Source organism: Pseudophryne corroboree, chromosome 2, assembly GCF_028390025.1.
Source record: "Pseudophryne corroboree isolate aPseCor3 chromosome 2, aPseCor3.hap2, whole genome shotgun sequence".
Lineage (NCBI taxonomy): Eukaryota > Metazoa > Chordata > Amphibia > Anura > Myobatrachidae > Pseudophryne > Pseudophryne corroboree.
In genome coordinates, this window is record NC_086445.1 from 794,382,267 (window position 1) to 794,406,306 (window position 24,040).

At 41.8% G+C, this 24,040-nt stretch overlaps 1 protein-coding gene across 5 annotated transcripts in view; it reads right to left on the reverse strand.

Annotated features, from left to right (window-relative positions):
* BCOR (BCL6 corepressor) overlaps positions 1-24,040 on the reverse strand; it is a 189,360-nt gene that overhangs the window by 9,484 nt on the left and 155,836 nt on the right. For 4 of the 5 annotated variants that reach the window (XM_063955581.1, XM_063955580.1, XM_063955582.1 and 1 more), the window contains 9 exons: positions 21,649-21,780; positions 20,483-20,558; positions 16,853-19,582; positions 15,968-16,021; positions 13,592-13,760; positions 9,941-10,210; positions 9,185-9,478; positions 8,625-8,947; positions 4,464-4,694 (listed from right to left, as the gene is read on the reverse strand). In XM_063955581.1, the coding sequence (XP_063811651.1) occupies positions 4,464-4,694; positions 8,625-8,947; positions 9,185-9,478; positions 9,941-10,210; positions 13,592-13,760; positions 15,968-16,021; positions 16,853-19,582; positions 20,483-20,558; positions 21,649-21,734 (4,233 nt within the window). In that variant the 5' untranslated portion in view covers positions 21,735-21,780. The remainder of the gene's footprint in view (positions 1-4,463; positions 4,695-8,624; positions 8,948-9,184; positions 9,479-9,940; positions 10,211-13,591; positions 13,761-15,967; positions 16,022-16,852; positions 19,583-20,482; positions 20,559-21,648; positions 21,781-24,040) is intronic. The other variant, XM_063955583.1, reaches the window with a different exon arrangement.

Sequence of the window (24,040 nt, forward strand, 5' to 3'; positions counted from 1 at the left end):
TACGCTGATCTATAGCTGAAATGTTACCACTTACATTAGATGTACCATTGATATAGTTTTAAAAAATATCTAACATTTTGTATTAAGAAAGGAGGATTCATTAGTTCCCAGATCTTTTAAGAGCCACCCCACCAAATGCTTTCCCATTACGATCAGTCTCTTGAGGAACATAAAGTTCTGTAACAGATGAAAACTGCTTTTACACATGGGGAAAAAAAGGAAAAACAGAAAAAAAGAAAAAAACTGACAACATCCTATTTTAACTAAAGTCATCTCTTCTTTAGGAACACAGATGGGAGTGAGGACTTCCACATGTACTCTTGTAAATAGACATGAAATGCTTACAGCAAGTTATAAAAAGGGTCTCGCAACAGCCGAGCAGAAAGAAATACCCCTTAGCACCAGCTGCGTGCGAGCTGGGCGATATGCATTCAAGGCAAAGACATATCCAGGCTGCACGTAAAGTGTATTGCCATTTCTCAGAAGCTGTAAGATCCAGGAAACCTGCTCTACCGATCTATAAAGGTTAAGGAGACTGCTCAGAGATGCTGCGCATGTTGATTCACTGCCTGGCGTTCAAGCTTGTTATTAGTCAGCAGGCGGAGGGAGGGGTGAGGAATAGCTCAAGAGCGTTTTATTCATTCTGATTCAAACCAAGCAGGGAGAGAGCACGCTAATCTGTGCTGTGAGCGCACCTGACCTGAGGATCTGGTCGCTAGGATACCGCATGAAGCCTTTTTCGTTTAGTCGAAGCTGCACATATTAGACCAAAGTGAGAAGCAGAGAGCTAATGAGATGTTCGTCCAAGTAAGGGAAAGACACACTTGTGTCACGTGTCAGGATCAGGTGCGGGCAACTGCATGGTACCAGCTCAGAGATCAGTTTTCTGACACGCAGGAGGCCAAGCAAGCACGCTTCAGTAACTCTACATCCTAGTCTAATGGCATCAGTTACGATACTGTTACAAGTTTGCAGCACAGCCTGAAAATGCAGACATACCTGAAAAGAGAATTCTACTGCCTACAGAAAACTTTTAATGGCTTTACTCTATAGGGCCGCTTCATTTATTAAGGGTCAATTGGCTCCTGATAATTAAGCATCCAAAGATAGTGTAGGTTCCGTAGTCGAGCTCCGTAAACACTGTTTTTGAAGTGTGCTGAATTCGGTGCGGCTGGATCAGGACCCTAATAATGAATATGAACGGGCCCTTTATGTAAAACCAGTGTTTATGCAAGTATAACGGGCCCCTAAGTGGTCATGAATAGTGCCCTATATAACTGGCTAAAATTTATTATTACTAAATATGAAATAGAGTTTTTCACAGAAAAGTATACCATGGTGTGGTATTTTTCCAATAAAAATGCTGATTATTTCACTGTACCTAGTGCTCCAAAAATATAAAGCTATAATATAATCTCCACAGGTCATGTTAAGAAGCGAGTAATGCCACTTTTTGACAAAGACTGAATTACTTACTGAGCCAAAATTATACGCATAAGAGAACTGGAGTGTTAATATTTCAGTAAGTACATCTACCCTGCTCTCCTCCAGTCCTCTACAGCAGGTAGACATGCTAGGACGGAGGTGCTTGTATAACTAAGCAGCCGGCTGTGCCTGACAGCTACATAGACTCGCTTGAAAAATAGTGTGGATTGAAGGATTTATACACAGGGCAGGGCCAGTGATGCCATAACAAATCAGTTTCCGCTTTATGACCTGTGTGAGATTCCATGGGAGAGCTTCCTTTGTCTGTAGCAGTGGGAGTTACTATTAATTTTATTTCTTAAACAGAGCCAGGCAAGAACTGGGGGAGGATATCTCAAAGTGTATGCCTACAATCATAGCCAGATTAAGGGGGGGGGGGGGGGGGATGCAGGGCATACTGTACCCCGGAGCCCCCTGAGTCCGGGGCCCCCCGGCCAAAGCACACTGTTATCACAAGCATTCCCTCTTAATGCGAGAGCCAGAATGCGAGGAGGACAATATGCAATGCAGGCAGAGACACAGGAATATCATGTTTCATGAGCTACCGACGGAGCTTCCTGACCAGAGGAGAGATAGGAGGGTGGAGAGAGCGGGATTCGGTCTCTAGGTCGACACTATCTAGGTCGACCACTATTTGTCGACAGTAACTAGGTTGACAGGGGTTCTAGGTCGACATGTTCTAGGTCGACAGGTCAAAAGGTCGACATGAATTTTTCACAATTTTTGTCTTTTTTTTAAGCTTTTCATACTTAACGATCCACGTGGACTACAACTGGGAACGGTAACCTGTACCGTGCGCAGCGAGCCATGCAAGGGGACACGGTGCACTAATTGGGGTTCCTCGTCACTCTACGCAGAAAACGGCACAAAAAAATACATAAAAAACTCATGTCGACCTTTTGACCTGTCTACCTAGACCATGTCGACCTAAAGACCCTGTCGACCAATAGTGGTCGACCTAGACACTGTCGATCTAGTTACTATCTACCTTCCATACCACACCAGGAGAGAGCTGTAAGTGACACAGGGATCCCAGCTTCTCCTCCTCCCTGCCTGGGTGTCTGAGTCCTGTGTAAACTTTTATGCAACTAAACCATTTGGGTCTAGAGAAAGAGAGACATACAGAGAGTCCTCCTGAGTCCTGTCCCAGTGTGTAAGTAGTACAGAGGCTGATGCTATTCTTGCATGTGACAAGATAAATTATTTTATTTTTCTATGTGTATTTTAAAGTTAAGTTGCTTTGTTCCACTACAATAAAATTGTATAATTTAGTTTAATATTAACAATCTATACCTCCCACCATGACCCATTCCAGGAGGGACAAAATGCTTTCTACCTGGACGTCCTTCTTAATTTATGATTGCAAACACCTGTGTTGAAACACCTTTCTTATCAATTAAATAGTTCAACACAGGTGACATCAATCATATATTAAGAGGGAAGTCCAGGTAGAGAGCATTGTGTCCCTCCTGAAATGGGACATGTTGGGAGGTACACATAATCTAATATACATCCCCCACCTTACACCGGGGGCCCCCCTGTCTTAAGTGCCCTGGGCACCCTCCAATGCTTAATCCGGCCCTGCCTACAATAGGTGTCAGGCTGACAGATAAATGCCGGTCGGTCTTATGGCCATCATTAGCAAGAGAACGTTGGTAAAGCAAGATATAGAATTTATGATTACTCTGTTTGGGCCGTCTGGAAATCACCAGAGAGTATTCTTGGTAGTGAGCAAAATGTAGACAACAGACATAGTTCTCTGAATATGAAAACCACTGGAGTGTTTCACAACTAGGTTTCAGAATGAGAAAGTAGAAGTAAAAAACTTATATTAAAACAGTAAAGAATTGTAAAATAAATTGTAAGAAAAACCTTTCTGTGCAATATTTGGTCTGCGACTTCATATGTATATGAAGAACAATAGTACTTAATGAAGAGTTAGGTTTTATTATATTTATTTTCACATACACATCTGAGATCAAACAGAGAAACATACACAGCTGCCAATCAATTGCATATTGTTCCTACATTAAGGTTTGTAGTGCAGCAAGAGGAGATGAGGTCTCAACACCTTACAATGAAAACAGCTGGAGATCTGTGCTCTCTAATAGGTAAAGCTGGATGAGAAAGACTAAGCTACTGTGCTCCTTACATTTTCATTGGCTGTATAACAGTGTCCGGGATGACCATGCTGAGATTACTGGTGCTTAAACCAAGTAACCTGGGGCTGTTGAATAAATGAGCTAAGCGGAGACTGGAGCAGGAACAAAGGGCCTTGGACTGATTCAGAAGTGGCTGCTAAGGCATTCGCGACATGCAAATTGCTGCCACTACCTGAAAATGTATCGAGACACCCACCAGCGGCTTTGCAGATCCCAGAAACTGCGTACAAACACGCAGTGGCAGCCATTATCCTTCAACACTCAACCATCATGACTGTCAACCACTGCAAATAAATCCTCACTGCAAGTGGCATCGCTAAGGTACCTTGGCTTATGCGCAGTGTGGCTGTATGCGTGGTCGGCTAATAATCGCTCAACTGCATAAACATTGTCATTGAGTACATATCTGAATCAGGTGAAAAGTATCTAGACCTCAACTTTATTTGTGGGCCCAGTGGTAGGAGGTGGTAGCTGGGCCCCTGCCACAACCGTAGTGACTGCATGGACAAACAATTTACTACTGGAACTCCTGCACTAAACAACTTTGCCAAAGCAGCAAGCACCCTAGTGGATGAGAAGTCTGTGCAGTCTCATGTCTGGAGACCGCATGAACAACCTGGAGATTGGCTCTAGTGTTCAATAGAACATCCACTCTCTCTGCATAACAAGACACAACCTGCATAACAACCACACACACAGGAGGAAAGGTGAATGAATAGCAAGTGTGGTTCAAGCCCAACTTTGCCCCAAGGCTTATCAGACTGCATGCTATGAAAATCCAATGTGCAAATCAATAAAACATGAAACAGCACTTACTTCATATCCCAACCGTGCTGCTCTTTGTAAGAGAGTCTCTCCGGCATTTTTGTTGACAATGAGACGACGTGCTTCAGGTGGCATTGGGCGGCTAGGTGTAGTATCCTGCAGGGCATTGGGCAGTGGAGACATCTGCGATAAGGCCTGTAGCAAAGGCAGCTGCTCTGGTATCTTTACAGGGGCATCGTCTGGCGAGAGCTCAATTGGTTTTCCGGACGCCCGTATGGTGACCTGGAAGAGGACATTGGACAATGAAGCAGTACTGTCAGCCCTTTGCCTTAGGAAACACTATTTAAAGTTCTAAAGCTTCTAGTGTTCAAAAACATGTTTAGCCTGTCAAAACAATAACAATTTCCCTGGGACAGGGCTTATCATTGCCTCAAGAAACCTAACTTGCTCAATTTGTATAAAAGATACATCACTTTTACAGCAACCTATAGAACTTTGTACTGTGGACCCGATACAGAGATATAAGCAATGCCGATGTTTACACAGTTAAGCGATTTTCGGCCGCACTGCACATACACCGAGTTACCTTTGCGAAGTCGCTAGCAGTGACAATTTATTCGCAAAGTGTTTTACAGGGACCATTTGGGGGCGGTTATGGGGCGTAGCAGCAAAAACTTGGGTGTGTTGCAAACAGTTTCGGAGCATGTATGCAGAAAACAAGGGGCCAGCATCTAGGTTCCCACTGCCATTATACGGGACAGTTTCCAGGCGGCTATGGCATTAGCATATATTTGCACATCTGCTGCGTAAAGGATCACATCTCTGAGTCAGTCACTGTGGTGGTTAGATGCTGGCAAATATACTGCAGTGTGACTGTTGGATGGGATGTAACAGGAAGAAGAGAGGTGTGAGAGCAACATATCACACATGGGACAATGACTACTACAGTAAGACAGTAATGTTCATAAAGTCAGACTTATCTAATTACACTGTAAATATTCTAATTTTTGTTATGGTGGAGAAATAAATTGTGCTCCTCTTCATAAATAAACACTGAGCAGAAGAAACAGGCACAGTATGAGGGCCGCATAATAAAGCGCCAAAGGACGTTACAAGGGGACAGGGAAAATGAATGTACAAATCCAGCAGACATAATACAATGTAACAAAACGAATGACTTCAAGATGTCTACGGAGAAGCAGGAAATATTAGAAATCTATAAGTGGGTGACCTTTCAGTTGCACTGCAATGTAGTTAGCACAGAACTAGCTATTAATCCTTTCAATTGTGAAACGATGCCTGTCGCATCGAAAAATATATTGTGGACCTCTCTGGAATAATTTGCCAGAATTTCATTTCACCTTATTAAAGACTGAAGAAAACTAACATATAGTGCAAATTACCCAGCACGTATAGCACCGATTTCTGAATGTGTGAACAACAGGCCCTCATACACATCAACAAGAGAAGACAGGACATTTACAGAACGTAACCGTCTGCATACAGAACTCTTACTTGATTGAAAGCATCACCATGTCATTTTCTGATTATGACAACCATTAAGTGCACCCATCACCTATTCTGGAACAGGTAAACGGCCTATACATTCACTAGGAACTAGTGACATTATCAAGTAATTTTGTTATTCATGTCTTAGTAATGTCATTAGTAGCAGTGAATGGTCAGGTTAGGTCTTGCCACAAAATGACTCCAACATCTATTAAAATGGTCTTTTATCAACGGTTCATAACTAAGGCTACCGGTATCTCTATATCATTTGAACTACAAATATATATGCAGAGCACCGATCTGGCAAGGCACAGTGAAACTTGTAGTTCAACATTTTCTGGAGAGTATCATGTTCTTCTCTCTGGATTAAAACTTATTTTTGGAACAAAGGATGAAATTTTTTTTTTTTTTTTACAGAATTACATATCAAGGGAACACCCAGTCTCCATGCTTAAAGGATTTATTGGAGCAAATCTGGCTTAAATTAGCCAGTCATTTATTAACTTCGCTAATTAAAAAGCACGTGGCACGGCACCTTCAGTTAATAATACGGTCTTGTTCCATGGTACATATAAAGTAATGAATGGTAGGAGTTATGGGTTTCACAAGTTGGAGGAGTCAGGAGACATTATGGTTGTTTACAAAAAACTATGTAAAGGCAACTACAAAGAAAGATTGCCAGCAAAACATGTGCTTATATCAATGTGGGTTCATGAGGGAAGAAGTTAGCTCAGCCATGTTCTAATAAGACTAAATCTAAGATCTTAGTTGCTGGTCCCAAGTGGGAGTATATCAGGGACGTGCAGTCAGGGGAGGCACTGCCTCCCCTGTGATTAATTATTAAAATAACAAAAAGAAGATACTTATGACACATGTTCTGTGTCATAAGTATGTTCTTTATGTTATTCTAATAATTTTAGGGCTTTAAATAGGTTTGGGAGGCACTGATAGCAGTGCCTCCCGTAGATAATGGAAACGGGGATCAAGCGGGGGGTGGGGCCAAGAAGTGGGCTGTAAAAGCCCATTGAAAAGCATAGGCAAAGCGGCACCTATAGAAGTGCCTCGCTGACATCACTGTCAGCAAGGCAGAAATAATTGGACAGCGGATCCAGTGCTGGATCCGCTGGTCCAATCATCCATACGAGGCGGCGGGACAGTAAGCTGCTCCCCTCCCTCCATCCCCCCGTAGTCCGTCACCTGCTGCTGCCTGCTGGCGATCATGTCAGGGACCCTGTGTAGAAGACAGCGTCTCTGTAGTGTAAGGCAAGTGGTGAAAGTCGAGCAGCGGCGGCTGGCGCTCTCCTCCTCCAGCCTCAGCAGCAGGTGTCTGTCTGTGTGTGCAGCGGAGCCGCGTCCGGAGTGCAGGGACAGCGAGAGGCGCCTGTGGTGAGTACAGCACATCCATCCATATCTCTATCTCTCTCTCGTGCATTGATGTATATAAGCATAAGTTTCAGTTTTTGCAGGTAACGGCCCTAATGGATTCTACTGGACAAGTGGACGTGATCGGCGTGGGATGTAGGTAAGTAATCTCTCTCTCATTTTTACAGGTACCCCTATTGGATTCTACTGGACAAGTGGACGTGACCGGCGTGGGATGTAGGTAAGTAATCTCTCTCTCATTTTTACAGGTACCCCTATTGGATTCTACTGGACAAGTGGACGTGACCTGCGTGGGATGTAGGTAGGTATGTGTGTGTGTGTGTGTAAGTGTGTTTTTAATAAACTTTTACTTTCACGGTGTGTGTGTTGTGTTTTTATTTGGGTATTTTTGTTGTTGTAGAACTACAGGTACCAGCGGGCCCGTTATTTCCTCGCACGCTGGTACTTGAGGTTCCCCAAGTACCAGCAAGCGGGGGAGGCTTGCTGGGCCTTGTAGTTCCACAACAAAAAACAATACTCTCTATCAGCCCGGCACCCACCGCCCAGGGGTGCTGGGGACAGCCTCGGGCTTCACCCCTGGCCCTTGGGTGCCTGGAGGGGGGGAACCCTTGATTTAAGGGGTCCCCACTCCTCCAGGGAACCCCGGCCAGGGGTGACTAGTTGGGGGGGTAATGCCACGGCCGCAGGGACCTACATAGGTGCTGGTTGTCTAAATACGGGGAACCCCTGTCAATTTTTTTCCTGGTATTTAAACAACCAGGACCGGCTCAAAGAGCCCGAGGCTGGTTATACTTAGGAGGGGGGACCTCACGCATTTTTTTTTTTATTTTTTTTAACCCATTCAGCCCTTTTCCATTAAGTTAATGGAAGCCCTGGACAACAAAATTGCATTCATGTCCTCCTCCCACTCCCTTCCCAAACACTAATTTTTATTTTTTTTCTATACAAATGTACAATATATCACAAGTATGATGAGCAGGCAGGTAGCAGGCATTGGCGGATTTGGACTGAGATGCAAATTAGTGGCGGAGGGCTGGGTCAGTTGATGGTGGGTGAGTTTGTAAGCCATTGGCGGTGGCAGCAAGCAGCGGCTCAGGGCAAGTAGCGGGCATTGGCTCGGCGGCGGTAGGGGCCATCGGCAGGATTCGGCGGACATTATGGCTATAGTGCCTCACCAGCCACTGACCTCACCGCACGCCACTGGAGTATATCTGTTACTTGCCATATAAACTATTAATAAAATACATTCATATTACAGCATGGGAGTATCGGGATTAATTCTTTATATACAGTATTTCTGCACTATTCAAAAGACAGTACCTTTTCCTCTGCGCTTTTTATATCCATGCTGTCATCTCCACCTAGAAACAATCTCTTCCTCCTCCTCTCCTGTGGTGTCATGTGCTTTGTCTTGCACTGTCGTTTTCCAGAGGGCTTCTCGCACTCTGTGTATTCCTCAAGCAATGACGTGACTTGGAGAGCCCTCTCTTCCTCTGTGCATGGTACACACGTCTTACGGCCATCTCTAATCTTCTGCTGCTTGGCTGTTAACCGAGGGGCTGGAGTGGGGTTTGGCTGACTCTGCCGTTTGCTGCTTGGGCAGCAGAGTGGAAAGATTTTCGTATGCGGAGACACAGAAACGTCTGAAGATGAGGGAACGGGGGAATAGGGAATGGAGATTGAAGAAGAGGGAGAGAAAAATTTAAGAAGTTAAATGCTACACAGCTGGAAAATAGAAATTAATATGGATTCTTACTGAATAGGCCTCCCCAACTCCGCTATTCCCTTCACATTAATAATTAAACAGCAATTATCTTCCTTTCAAAGCATAAATACATATATAGCAGATCAGTATGAGTTCCCAACAGGCATTGCTGTACCTTCTTCAGGACTGCAGTTTTTAAAATCCTCTGAGCATTTGCTTTCAGTTTTAGCCTTGATTGGCTCTTCTTCCAGGATCCTCTGCTTGTTTTCAGTGTCTGTGATCTCACGGCACTCAGGGAGCTCCTTCCTGCAAAGCTGTCCCAGCTCTCTGAGGTGCTGCAGATGCCGTTGCTTTTTGGGGTGCAGTCCTGTTAGCTCGATACACACCTTCAAGTTTGTGACCTCATTGCAGTGGGACTCTTCCAGGGTTTTTGAGGAAAGTTCTGTAAGGTCTCTTTCCGGCCAGTCATCTGTAAAGAGATCTATCGGTTAACTGAGATTGCAGTAACAGGCTGATACAATTCACATAAAGCACATGTAATCACAGCTCTGTTATCAGTTTATTGTGTCTGGGGCACAGTACAACCAACCTGAAAGTTTTATTCAGTACAATAAATGTCCCTTTCCTAATTTTTAGTAACAGGTACACATTTTAAGTGTAGAAATAAAATCACACAAGATTGCTCTCCCAAATGTTGCTAATGCATGGTTATGAACCAGATGGCAGCACCAGTACAAATTAATAAGTAATACTGCTAGCAGCTACTGCAATTTTTTTTTTATATAACAGCTAACAGAATCATAAGAAATAAAAGTAAGAAAATAGGGAAGTGGTATCTTGTATCAGTTATGTATTTAAATATAGGTTACAAAATCGCTTGCTCTAGTTTGCTTCTACCTTTTACTATGGAGATTACAGCAAGAATACTCACCAGGCTTTTTCCTTTTCACCCTGGCATCTTCCTGCACGGACTCTTCGCAGGTTAAACGTTTGTCAAAATCGTCAGCCAATGACTCACAAGGGTGTTTCCGCTTCAGCCCCACAAATTGTCCCTGGGTGCTTATGTCCGTTGCGAGCTCTGCTTTCTGCTTTGCTGCGTCATAGAAAACTAGTTTCTCCAAATGACATTCCGAAATGGGGACTTCTTTTTTTAAATACTGTGAAGTATCAATGAAATTGCCACTAGCCGTCCTCAGATCACCTGGAAAATACAAAGACAATGCTTAAATGATGTAGAAACCGAATCAAAGCAAGATTTTGAAAATGCACATGTATTTTAACGTAACTTCAGATTCAGCTTCAGTTGGTCACGGTTATCAGTACTCTCCAACTGACCAATAGAGTAACTGCCCCAACAAAGCATATTGACATAAATGGTTAGGAGAATACTTAACAAGTATGGATAGGGAGTTGTGTCTTGGACAACACTTTCCAAAGAGAAACACATATATTATAGATATATTTATAGTCAAAATGACAAAGGAGCAGGTTCCTGGAAATAGGAGTATCACAGGTCCGCAACTAATACAATGAATTAAGTTTTTTTTCTTGTCACATGTTGCATTGGTGATCAGAGTGAATCTATTCTGTTCCTTATATGAACTGTCAAATGTCTGACATGAGCATTCATTTCACTACTTCCTGCTAAAACACAACTAAAAATACACAGCAATTCTCAAGCTCCTTCAGCACTCCACGGAATGGATCATTTGTGGATTACTAGCTGAAAACGACAAGTCCCTGGTTATATAGTAGTTTTGCCATATCAGCATTACCTCTTTTACTGGCAAGAAAAGCAACACAAAGTTTCCACTCACATACACCACACTGCATCACATACCAGAAATGCAAAACCGGCAAAGACTATTTCCACACTAACGGCAATTCGTTTTACTCTAAGAATTAAAAAATTATGTGTAGAACAGTATTTCTTCGCAATCCTCTCTGGATATATATGACAAACACTCTATTCCCTAACTTAGACAACAAGGCACAGAATGGTTTATTAGATCTGAGAGCAGGAAAGACAAATAAGCCACTAAGATATGTTGTGCTTCTCTTTGGTCACACTTCAATTCTGTTTTGCCAGAAATGAGATCACAAACTCCTCTGCAACTCTAAGTCACTCACTGGTGTCTCACGATTTCAAATTTGCCTGTTGCTTCATTATCTTCCAGGACACGGTGTTCACGTGACTTGCACAGATGTGATGCTTGCACGCCAGTTGCTTAGATCATTCTATCATTTGATCTGAGAATCATATGACTCACGCAGCACATGCATCCCATAATTTCTCATTCGTACCGAGGAGCGGCTGCACAGAGGCATTGCCATAGCAACATTTACGAGTCTCCTGGACAACAAGTACAGCTTCACTGCCATACTCACAATGGCCCCCTGATTCCCAAACTGGATAAAAGAATGTGAAACCACTTAAGGATGATGGCCAGGTTCACTCTTCTACTATTTGGGCAGCTGCATGACTTGTGGCATTAGCTCGCCAGGGAAGAAATACAATATTAACTCATTGTAATTAAAATAATGCATTACTGGAACTACAGGAAAACAAAGTGTGACAGAAGTCTTATAAAGAGTAGAACTATGACAAGGATTCCAAGGGTGAAAATATTTACCGCACTCTGTCTACATGTAATAATATTTGTCAACACCTTGCATAAATCACATCACTCATATTGACAAAAATCGAAGCAGGACAATAAATGAATATAAGCAAATTGCTTTTAAGTAGACTTTTTTTTTTTTTTTAAATCAAACCGATTTAAAGCCGTATAGCCGCTTCATTAACAGTATACAGTAACTGCTGGATGCATTATCCAAAATACTTGCGCATTATGGTTTTCGCACAAGCCTAAATGATACTACGCTATAATACTAACGAAGTTGCAAACCGTTAGACTGAATAAGAAGCGAGGGGGGCAAGCTGCCGATTTGGCTCCGGACACAAATGATCGACCGCAGCCCTACTGTACAGAAAGTGGCATGTCTAAGTCGCATACAACTGAATGGACTCCTGAGTCTGACAATAGGAGGAAGCGCTTCCTGATCAGGTCTTTATGCATAACATGATCACAAAGTAGCACAAAAATATACAGAACTGTAATCCAAATATACTTAATTTACTAATCAGATTACATAGCATCCACTCTTTGTGGTCAAGAATTCTCAGCAATGACATGCAGGTTGGATATTTTTCTGTAATCTTTGATAAATTTAAGGCAACAAAATACTGAGCAGCATCGCTGGATAACTCACAAAGAAAAGGCCCAGATAGGGTTAAAGCTGCACTGCAGGGCTCTGAGGTTGTAATGGAACAGAAAATATTCTGCTTTCTGCACAGTAACCACATGCACAGGTTGAGATGATTTCAGCTCCACTGGTAAAATAGCGCACAGAATTCTGAATAGGGTGCACAGTGGGGATTCACAGAGCCCTTCTATCCAGGCTTGAGTGGCAATTAACACAGATGGAGCTCCAATATGCATTAACCAGGCATTGTACAGTAACCCTAACCCCTATTGTGTCACTAATGTGATGTTCACCATTAACAGACACATCGGAAATTGTGCAGACATGCGGGCTGAACAGTGACTATGATGAAATTTAAATCTACGCATACATGGATACAGAAACATTGCTTTAAATCTATGCTTTTGGAGAGTTATTGAGGTAATGTAACAAAGTATATCTCATGTCTGAATGAAGTCTTATTCAAATGTGAGGCCTATGCTTAACCTGGTAGTGATCATGCCACGTGGCTGAAAGTGGAGAGCTGTCATTATTTTCCTATTTGGCCATACACGCACTGGCCGAGATATGGCTACTCTGTGTGTGGTGACACTTAGCAGTATGTAGCTAATGCCACACAGACAGATAGCACTATGAATTGTGGGGGGTCTACAGCGATACACTGGGTCAATTGCCTACTGGTCATGATATTGTGTGCGAGACACACTACAAAGCTTAAAAAATACAAAGCATCTGAAATATTATCAAGAACATTTCTGTTTGTGGTTCACATGAGCTAGAGGTGTTTGGCTTCCTTCTTCTGCCATTAAAGATACTGGGAAAATGCCTCTGAATTATTATTTTTTATATTACCTAGATCTGAAAAAAAAAATCAGTTTTAGGTAATACTGTGGGTACAGGCTCTAGGTAAGGTTATCTATTCACCAAATAGCTTGATATGCCAATCCACATTATTAAACCGTAAAACACTGGAGATTTAACTATAAACCAGCTTCTAGCATTTACAGCAAGCTCAAAAACAGCAGAACGGAGCTAACCAGAGTGGATTATGAGGCTTTGGTGAACACTACTGAGGTCTTAGAGAAAAACCACAAGACACTGACGTCTGACTACTGGCAGGATGCCCGCACTCTCGATATCACCTAATCCCTCAGCTCCGCTATCTTTAATACACCAATGCCTGAAAAGCATTTAACTAAATAAAACCCATACTGAGCATAGGCTCTAACCCAATATCTCCATGGCTCAGACTAATGTTTGACAATTAGTTGAGAAATACACAGTTTGCTGACCAGCTACTGTCTGCTTTCCTCACCTTCAGGTTGTCTGATATTAGACTCTCCCAGGGCTGTGACGGCTGGCTTATTATTCTCTATTGCCGACTTTACTTCGGAATGACTGACTTTGCAAGCCTGCAAGTCTTTGGTAGGTGTGTGGTCCTCCCGCTCTTTCATTTCAATCTCAGAGAAGCGCATCATTGCACGCTAAAAAGAAAGGGGCAATGAACTACAACAAAAATATCTTTGCATAAAACATTTAAAAGGGTAAAATAAGCTTTTGATATGCACAACGATGAATCCACATTGTCTTACTTTGACTATGTGGCAACTATACCTAGAAAAATTAGTTGGGCTTAAAACACCAAAATATCAACGCCTGGATATCAATATAAATTTGGCTTTTGGTTGCATGCATATATTACATAGCTGTATTCATGCATTTGCACTAGCAATCCAGCCATTTCTGATATGCACTATAAAATTATCTGTCCAATCTTTCTGGTTAGAGCAAAAATTTGGTAATGTATGGGAGCAAAGGACAAATGACCATTTGCTCCCAAACACTGGGAAAAAGACAAAAAATTACATGCAGACAAATTGGAAAGATCCATTTTGGAGCAAATGCTTGATTGTCATTTGCTCCCATACATTACCAGATTTTCACTCTAACAAGAAAGATTGGATAGAAAATCTTATAGTGTGTATCCAGCTTTATTAGAATGTTGAAGTTAATCTGTCATTCACCGATAAAAATGTGAATTTACTATGACATACCTGAGGCACAGTGACAATTCACTGAGACTCATGTCATTAGACTAGTGACCTAGCAGACTGAATATTATTTATCCTAAAAACGGTCTACCTCAGTTTTGTTTAGGTTAAAGCTCTACTTTAAACAAATAACCACATAAATATTATAGGTTTATTTACATTATAAAACACCAAAACAAACTGGGTAATGAAACGGATGCTTTCTTTTTCTGAAAATGCTTTATAGCCTCTGAATACATTGCCGCATCGCTAATGTGTAACAATGTAAATGAGATCTGTATATTTTTACATTAAAAGTACTTTCTTTGTCTTAATATACATATATAATTAACATACAAACGTATGCTACTTTACCACTATTATTTTTGAACAATATATGGTAACTTGACAAATGTTTTTAAAGAAACCCATTCTTATGCTAGGTCAATTGGTTTAACTATTTCCAGACATGTATAAAAAGAAATACTTTTAGCCAGTTTCATGAAAAACGCCATCTTTAAACATCAAAATAAGGTCAGTGTAAGTCATAAGAAAAGGAAGCTTTGAAAAGTTCAGTCCAACTTATTTTAATAGGTATAGTCGCCTTTAAAAGGACAGCTATTATGAAATTTGTGATGCCAGTCTTGACATTGGAGAATGAATACTGCAGTCAGTTCCAATTCTCTGCCCGGTCATTCTCTGGAAATTATTCATGAAAAGCACACTTCTGCCCTTCTCACTTCATGCCGCCAGCCACTCCGCAAAGGAGGAGGGGCTGAACGTTAACTGTTCACAGGCACAGTGGTGCAAGCAAGACGGAGAAAGTTACAGGCCAGAATGCAGGTACCGTAACTGCTGCAGGTGTCCACTACTAAAAGCATCAAATTAAATTCAGTTTTGTATTATTCATAATAATATTAAAAGTTGAATATATTTGACAAGTGTAGTTACAGAAGGACACTGTTCAGCAGATAAGGCATCCTGAAATGAAGAGTAATTGAATCTAAACTCACAGTTTAAACAGCTATTATTCACAGTGCTGCCACGTATTAACACTATCTGTGTGTACTGTAGGTCTATAGCAAAACACATCAGCAATCTTCAAGTGGCTCCAAATTGTCTTAACTATTTAACGATAATTAAAAATGACAAAGGGGTTTAGGGTGCTTGGTAGAGGCAGAATGTGCACGTCCAATCAAGCATTTAGCCTTCATTTCTCACACGGCCTAAGGCAATGTCATAGCTGAATACGGGCTTGCTTGCAGCGAGACCTGAGCAACATCACAAACACCATGACCTGCTGACCTCTTTTGTGCAAGACACTACTTAATACAGTTCTTTAAAATGCATAAGCATGCTTTTAATACCAAACAAAGTTGATCATAAAAACAGAACAGCCAACAAGCAACAAATGTGTCAGTCAAGTTTCCTCCTAATTATGAACAAATTCATCATAAAGTATTGCTAAAAATGTTAAGTGGCAATTAAATAGGAGAGTATTCAGATGCATTGCTACATGCAAGGTAAACATCATATTAGCAGACATACATTTCAATGGATGTTGGAGACACAATGAACCATGGCCCATCACATACTTAGAAATTAAGTTAAAAAAAATAATAATGCATTAGAGTCTAATAATAAAAATGTTAATGACTGACCTCGCAGTAAGCAGCAGGTGGACTTAAAATACTGTCCTCTTGTATGCCTTCCATCTAAGTAATTAAAATGGGCACTTAATACATTATCTGGATAATCATCATAATCATCCAATTTTAAGTCAGCAAATACATTTTAGAAGAACAATGTAATACTATCTGGCTGAAGTTAGCCAGTTTGCTAGAAACACAACATATTACTATATTGTTAGATAATCATACTAGCTTTGCAGCACATTTAGCGGTAAGTGAGCATAATATTAATTCAATTAAACTTCAGTATCTACTGTTCAGAAAGTATACATTGTTTAGCCTTAATACAAATACAAACCATATTGACATTGCATCTTGGCGCTCGGACTTTATAAGGCATGTGGCACATTTGAGTTTAACAAGTGTGTGTAGCAAGTATATTGTTTACAGCTCATCACAGCGGTTAAAAGAAATATGCAAGTGAACATGTATAAAATATTCAACATAAAAATAGCTAACACAATCAAAATGTTGAACTCACAAAGCCAAAAATTATACTGACGATTTCATTAGAAACGTCAAGCTATATAAAATTTGCTATCTTGCATGCTGAGAAGACGAGCAAATTAAAAGTTTAGTAGCCAGGCGTAGTATTATTGAAGCACGTAGTATTATTTGTTCACTACCCCTGCTTTACAATGAACTCTGTTGCAAAATCTAATTTAAGTGCATACTAACTGTCTTTAGATATTTTTCCACTTTAATTAGTTATGCAATTGCTACAACGTGGGATTGTGCCTACATCATAATACGGTCAGTGTTTGCAATTTCATATGCATCCATTTAAAAATACCATGCTTAGAAAGTTAAAACATCAGTTTTATTTGATATATATGAATGCTGAGGAACACTCACCTGCAGAGCCCTTTGCTCACGGCCTAGTTGATTTGAGTCCATGTACAATTCGGTGGTCAGACATTTAAACCGGTCACCCACATAGCCGGCAGAATTTGCTATCCGTCTGGTTAAATTTGCGGGTCTTGTTTTCAGAAGATTTCCATTTATAGATTCAAATTCATCGGTACTATCTCTCACAACTGTCTCAGCCATTTCAGTATCTGAATGCCCATTTGCCATAAGAAGGGGCTTTGATTTTTCTTGTGGTTTGCCATAAAATCCAGCTAGTGCATCTTTAGTTTGACTAGATACCATGAAGCGAGCACATGGTTCAGCTGTAGCACAGTCCATGGTTTGGCTTCCACAGACGTTCTCCTGTCTAAAGTGAAAAACGGGGGAGTTCTGAGTAGGTTTGGGAACCTGAAAAGAATCATGATAGTCATTTTTTGGATTCTCATCTCTAGATATCATAGCATCTCTGTGTAGTACTCCTTGCTCTGGTTTCTGCAGGTCATTCAGAACATGTCTTTCAGGCATGAAACCATTGATGGGGAAATTAGAATCACATTTTGTCTCCCTTTCTTCTTTAGAACACAACATCTCTGTTTTAGAAGCATGTTTACTTGTTAACTGAGATGACTGGTGGGATTTCAATGTCTTATCTGAAGGAACTTCAAAAATAAGTTTTGGTGTTGAATTCGATATATCCAGCAGTCTGCCACCTGTCTCCTCATACCGAGGTCTCTCGTGTGATCTAGATCGTCTCTCTGCTTTGTCATCTTTGTTTACTTCCATTGTGGAAGGTGGTAGCAATATTGGGTGGACCATGCTCAAGGTATCTTGATAGGTCATGTAATCTCTGTTAGTTGGTATGCTGTAGGGAATACCAGGTTTAGGTGCCATTGGACCAGGAAAAAGGCTTCCATTGGGCAACAAAACAGGGTGAGGATAAACAGGAGCTTTTCCATGCAAGTGTAGATGTGATAATGCAAGGCTCTCAGAAACCTGATATGGAATAAAACTGCTTGGATATGCCAATGGAGAAGAGCAGAAGGGCTCATTCTGAGGCAAAAACATGTGTGTTGGAGGCAGGCTACTTTCACTCACTTTTATGGTGGATTCTAAGATGGAAGGTTTTGCTACCTTGCTGCCTTTACAAAGTGTGCTAGCTGGTTGAACTTTTTGTTGCATAACAGATTTATTACTGTCTGTTGGATTTTTACTTTCCCCATTTCCATTTGGAGCAGGTGAAGCAGATGCTGGACGACCTGCACTAGAGAGGCATCCGGAATTGCTTGTAATGACTCCATCAGAGCTTCCCATGCGGGGACATGAGGAACTCCTCTGCTGTGGCATAACCCTCTCTAACGCTTTCATTTTAAGGGGCATAATGATGCCACTCATGTCTTCAGTACTATTCATACCAGGTACTACCCATGACGAAGAAGCAGTGCTGATCATTTCAGGTGTAAATATAGCATTACCACATCCTGGAGAAGAGATGGCTTCTTTTTGAATGTCCCTAGTGCCTATTCCCAGGTTAGTCCCTGACCGCCCTGAAAGCAACATTGTTGACATTTCAGCATCACCAAGCTTTGATGACAGATCAAGTGGCTTTTCTCCATCTTTGTGAGGTGTTTGTTTTTCTATTAAACTAGGAGACTTGCTTTCCTTTCTTTCCTTTGTATGCTTTTTGGAGGGTGCTTGCATCTGTATATTATCACACTCAATAATTTTGTTGTTAGTCTTTGTGCTGCATGGCCTTAGAAGTGTGTGGTCACTGCTTACACTAGTATGTGCTTTTGTGTAAGCAACAGATGTAGGTGGGGTTGAGATTTTGACAAATGACGCTTGAAAATCTGAGTAGCTATCCCCAACTGGCTGAGCTGGATGGTGAAGCCTGGGCGATGGTCTTTGAGAAGGAGCCAATAATAAAGAGGCTTCTGGTGAAATACTGCTTGTCACAGACTTTGAACATGGAACCCTGGTCTGCTTATTGGTCTGCATGTGTGAATATCCATGAGCGTCAACAGACCCAGGATTAACTCCCATTTTCCAAGGTAAACTCTTTTCTAAACAATGTACAGCAGAGGCTGCTGATGGTGCAGGTATCCTCATGGGTGGTGCCAATGTTGACGGAATGTGAGGTGTTACATAGTGGGAAGGTGGAAGGTATACAAAGCGTTCACCATTTGGGCATACAGGCGAATAGGTCAAATGCTGTGGTAAACTGTAAGCGGACTGTTGAGGTAGAAATGCCTTATACATGTTTAATGAATACTTGTTTGGTGAATCGATGAAGGGGTACATAGCCGGTGATGTATTGTCCATGTAGGGGTGCACCCATGGAATTCTTAAATAATTAGCACCATTAACACCTAGAGGACTCTGCTTGTCACTAGCTGTTCTGTCCATAACCAGTGATTCACTTGTAGGGACAGATGTTTTCTGCAGTCCAGGTGGTGTTTTAAACAAAGAGTTAAAGCCATTGGGCTGTTTTCCATTCATGTGCGCGCTCTCCATTGTTTCACCAGCATTTGGCTTGAACTGAAGTTCAGGATTTCGATCAGGCGCATATCCAAGGCCTGGTATGGGATTGGAAGGTTCTCTGACTTTCTCTGTGCCTAGGCCACATAGACTAGAGTAGACCATAACACCTGGTACCCTCAAACCTTCCTGCATAAGTCCATTTCGGTCCATGCCGAGAGTGGTTAGGCCGTCCATGCGATGCACAGCTGCAGCATCCACCTTGCAATAAAGCAAAGCAAGAAGACATTAACAAATATTTTAACATGGAAAAAATAAACCAATTAAAAGATATATATTTAATTATACGGTGCTTTGTAAAACTAATGTTTGAAGTGTATGCAATCAATAAAAAATGTAATTTTAATTTATACACAAGTCATAAAGGGGCACTAAGAGGATAAACACCTTTGATACCAATTTGAAATACCTGACCTAGATACATGTTGTGTGCAGAGAACAATGGCCTTAAACATATTGCGCCTATGTAACTATGTGGACATAACTAAATATATGGATAATAATGACAAGTTCATACAACATTTAAACTACTACTAGAGAGCAAAGTGTGTACTATAAAGAGCAACTGATCATCTTTATTCATCACACCTTCTACGTGATTCAAAATGATCAGTGCTGCATATTCTAGACTCTATATTAAATAGTGTATATAATAAACCATCTATCAAAAGCTTAAATGGTCAAGTGGCTATGCTATGAGAAGTTGGGGGTCTTACATTACAGCTCTATTTGATTAGCCGGAACGACCTGTAGTCCAAAGGCAGTAACCAGCTGCCACTCACATATGGTCATATAACACAGAATCTGATGGTGTCTGACGCTTATGCAAAGATGATGATAACAAGTGTTCAAACCAAGCAAATGCAAAATGTAGCAACTCAAAGTTTCATTTGCCGCATTAATGTGCTAATAAACATAAAATGAGCTTTATGTAAAAGTCACAGCTAAATGCATATTACGTATAATATTATAATCATTGTATTCAATGCAACGATCAGAAAATATCCAAGTTGAGGGTGTGATCATGGGGAGTCCTTGACTTATAGTCTACTAGTTATGATCCCTGACACAAGTACAAGTCCCGTTAGTAGAAGATCTTACCAGGCTGTGACCAAGGTGATCCTCTCTCAGTTCAAGTCTAGCTTTCTGAAGGTCACCATCATTAATTAGAATTTTCCTAAGAAGAGATGGAGAGCCTGTGAGAATGGTTTAAACATAGTCCCGGCCACACGTGTGTTTTTTTGGAACATACAACAAATCATAATTAAAGATACAATGTTCACATGAAAGTGTAGTAATAAAGTACACACAATGTAAATTATTTCAAAACTAAATACATCGTCAGCAGCATCTCTTTACTCAAAGTGGTGTACACAGAGAAAAGGTGTATGTACTTATAATATCTTGAAGGTATATCTTTTGTAAATGTGTTTTTACAAGTTTTGGAGTATCTGACACATTTTGAAAGTGGCCTCTATAATAAAATGAAAGTAAATGTGCTGTTTCCTAGATTTGAATCACTAGATCCATTTTTCTCTTCTATATTTTTGAAAAAAATACTTTAGGTTAATGTGTGAAATTTTACCTAAAGAGGTTTCCATACAAATTCAAGTTTATGGGCAGGTAAACAAGCTCTAAGAATGGATTTCTGGATCCAGGCATGTTTCTACGATCTTTAGTTAAAGTTGTATGGACTAGTGGCCTGAGATCTCCATCTTTAGAACATTTTTAAAATATATTTACCTTTGCCATTGATTTCAACACCACCAGTTTTGCCATGCTCTGGTAAATGGAGCAGTTCCGTGTTTCTGCCTGCAGATGTTGCTATTACTATCTACAGTGTTTCTGAAAAAGTCAGTACTGTCAAATGCAACCCTTGTGATTATAAGACGGAGCTGTATTTCCATAAACTAAAAATAGTGGAGATGCGTCTGCATACATCTCCCAGCAATGGGAGTACCACTGGTGAGCCTTGCCATCACGTGATACAAATGTATATATTGTCAGTATCAGGTTTATATTTTGTATTGTGAATGAAAACCGGGAGATGGACTCTAATGTGTTTTACTTCTGAACGTTTGCTTGTTAGTCGTGTTTTCCTGAGTGATCTCTTGTATAAAACTTTTATTACTGTACAATTCCAGCAAACCATGTACTTGTTCCGGGAGAAGCTGCTCAGACAGCAACATTCCATGCGGGGAACCTATATGCTGATTAATGACGAAGGCTCACCAGATGCTATAATTTAGATTAATTAGGGCCATTACCTGTCTTCATTGATGCCACACATGCGGACCCTCTCATTGCTCATCCAGCTATGTACGTTCCCATAGAGGGGGGTTGCCGAAAGCATGTCGCCCCGTAACACTGCAGCCTTCCCTTTCTTCTCAATGTGTCCCCTGTGCGGAAACATTAGAAGGGGGGAATGAGGTGAGAAATTGGAAAGAGATCGGGCCGCGCTCGCAGTGTAAACAGAGACAGCAGCGATGGTATACAGGCACCGCCAGACAGACTCGCTCTCACCCCTCCTCCCCGTCCCCCGGGTAATTAATAATAAATGCAGGAGTTAGCTGCTGAGGTGGGGGAGATCAGCTTGTGCTAAACGCTAAGGGACATTCCCAGCAATAAAAAGGGTGAGAGGGGGCTATGCAAATCGAGGTCGTTTATAGGTCAAGGGAATAGCAACTTACTAGCTGATCTCATTAACCCCCTCAACGCTGGAGCCATTTGTCACACGCAATCACATTACGATCCTTTATGTAATGCTCGCAATCACCCTTTTTGCAGACTCCAGGCAGCAATCACTCGCCGTCACATAGCAGTTAATTGCTGTCATTATCAGACGTATGCTCTGTGCATTTAACCCTTCAGGTGCAATCGCACAAAGCCTTCATATGCCTCAGATCCCCTCAGCACTGTGACCGCACACATCCCGCACTCTCGCGTAATGCAGCAATACAAATAGAAGCATATCTGATCAAGGACATCCGTGCATTAGCAGGCTATTAGTGCTGGTATTAACCCCTTACTACTCTCTCTCTCTCAAGGCTACGAAAGCTGATGCTTCAACCGCAGTGAGAGCTGGGGATCATTGGGCGTATTATGTACAGTGCGCTGCCTGCCGTGTACGAGATACATATATAAGTAGATGGATTGGCCCTGTACGCGGCAGCGCTCCCCGCACGTATATAAATCACCGGCTGCCAGACGCGCAGGACACGATCGCGCCGCGTCTACTGATAGATGGGAATGTGTCTCAGCGCAGCAGCGCACGGAGATCGGGCGGCTCCGGGGTGGCTGCTCTCTGCAGCCCGAGCGCTACAACAAATGATGTGAGAGATGCTGGAACCGAGTGATCTAACATCGCGGCTCTCTCTGCCAAGCACGTACTGTAGTTGGGGGGAGGGTAGAGGAGGCTTCCGAGCGGCGTCTGCCTAATCCCAAAAGCAGTTGTTCTTCAAGATCAAGACAGGCACACACACATCACAGGGGGATTTCAGCGGCTCGTACCGAGAAATCCCCCGTACAGCCGCCTCCTGTTCGCAACACAGCCTGCGCTGCGCACGGAGCCGACACGCTCACAATCCTGCTGAGCCTCCGCTATACAGCCGCCCAACACATAGGTATAATGTGTGTGTGTGTGTGTGTGTGTGTGTGTGTGTGTGTGTGTGTGTGTGTGTGTGTGTGTGTGTATACACACACACACACACTATTATATATATATATATATATATATATATATATATATTATACACACACACACACACACACACACACACACACACACAACGGCATTAATTCTACTGCACTGTACAATGTGTGTGGTGCAGAATATTTATCAATACCATACTCAGTTTCACGATGTTACACGTGACCTATAACATACTTTATTCCAGCATTATGTGCAGTATACGGCAGTAATGAATGGCGCCCTATGACAGTACGGGGCTGGAATGGTTTAGGATTCAAATTTTACGGTTTTTAACGCTTAAATCCAAACTATAACGCCTTCTATAATGATCCTACAATACATACACGCTTGCTTGATAAATGTATAAACACAAGTGAATCATAGCTGCGCAGATGGATGGGATGAACATGAACGTATATATAACGATGACAATATACACAAGTGAAGCCCTGCTCTGTGTAGCGATCCCCGCACACGTGTCTGCACGGAGCACAGTACAGCAGCAGCCTTCTGGCTGCAGGGAGGAGGAGGAGGGGTGCGGGGAGATAAATCATTAGCCGGCGCTCCGAGAACTGCACAAGGCAGCAGGTGAGAGGTGAGCGGCCGCGGAAAGCCCAGCTGCGGGAGACCTATTATTTCCTGTCTGACTCCGGCCCCGCAAGCAGCCGCTACCAGGGGCCGCAACGCTAACAGACAGCATTTCCTAGACGGAGAAGCTGCCATTGTACAAACCAGGAGGCTGCGGAACGTCTTCCAACCTTATGCACAATACTATTCTGCTTAATAAGAAAGTACCCATTTTAATATAACACCAGACACTCATGGGAGATAGACAGATACACTATAATAATGACCTCTGCACTCTTAAATGGCTTCCTTGTGCAAAATATCACGCCAACAGTCCGTATTGCAGTAGGACGCAATTGAATTCTGGCATTACTTGTGCGGCACCCTGATGCGGTCAGGTA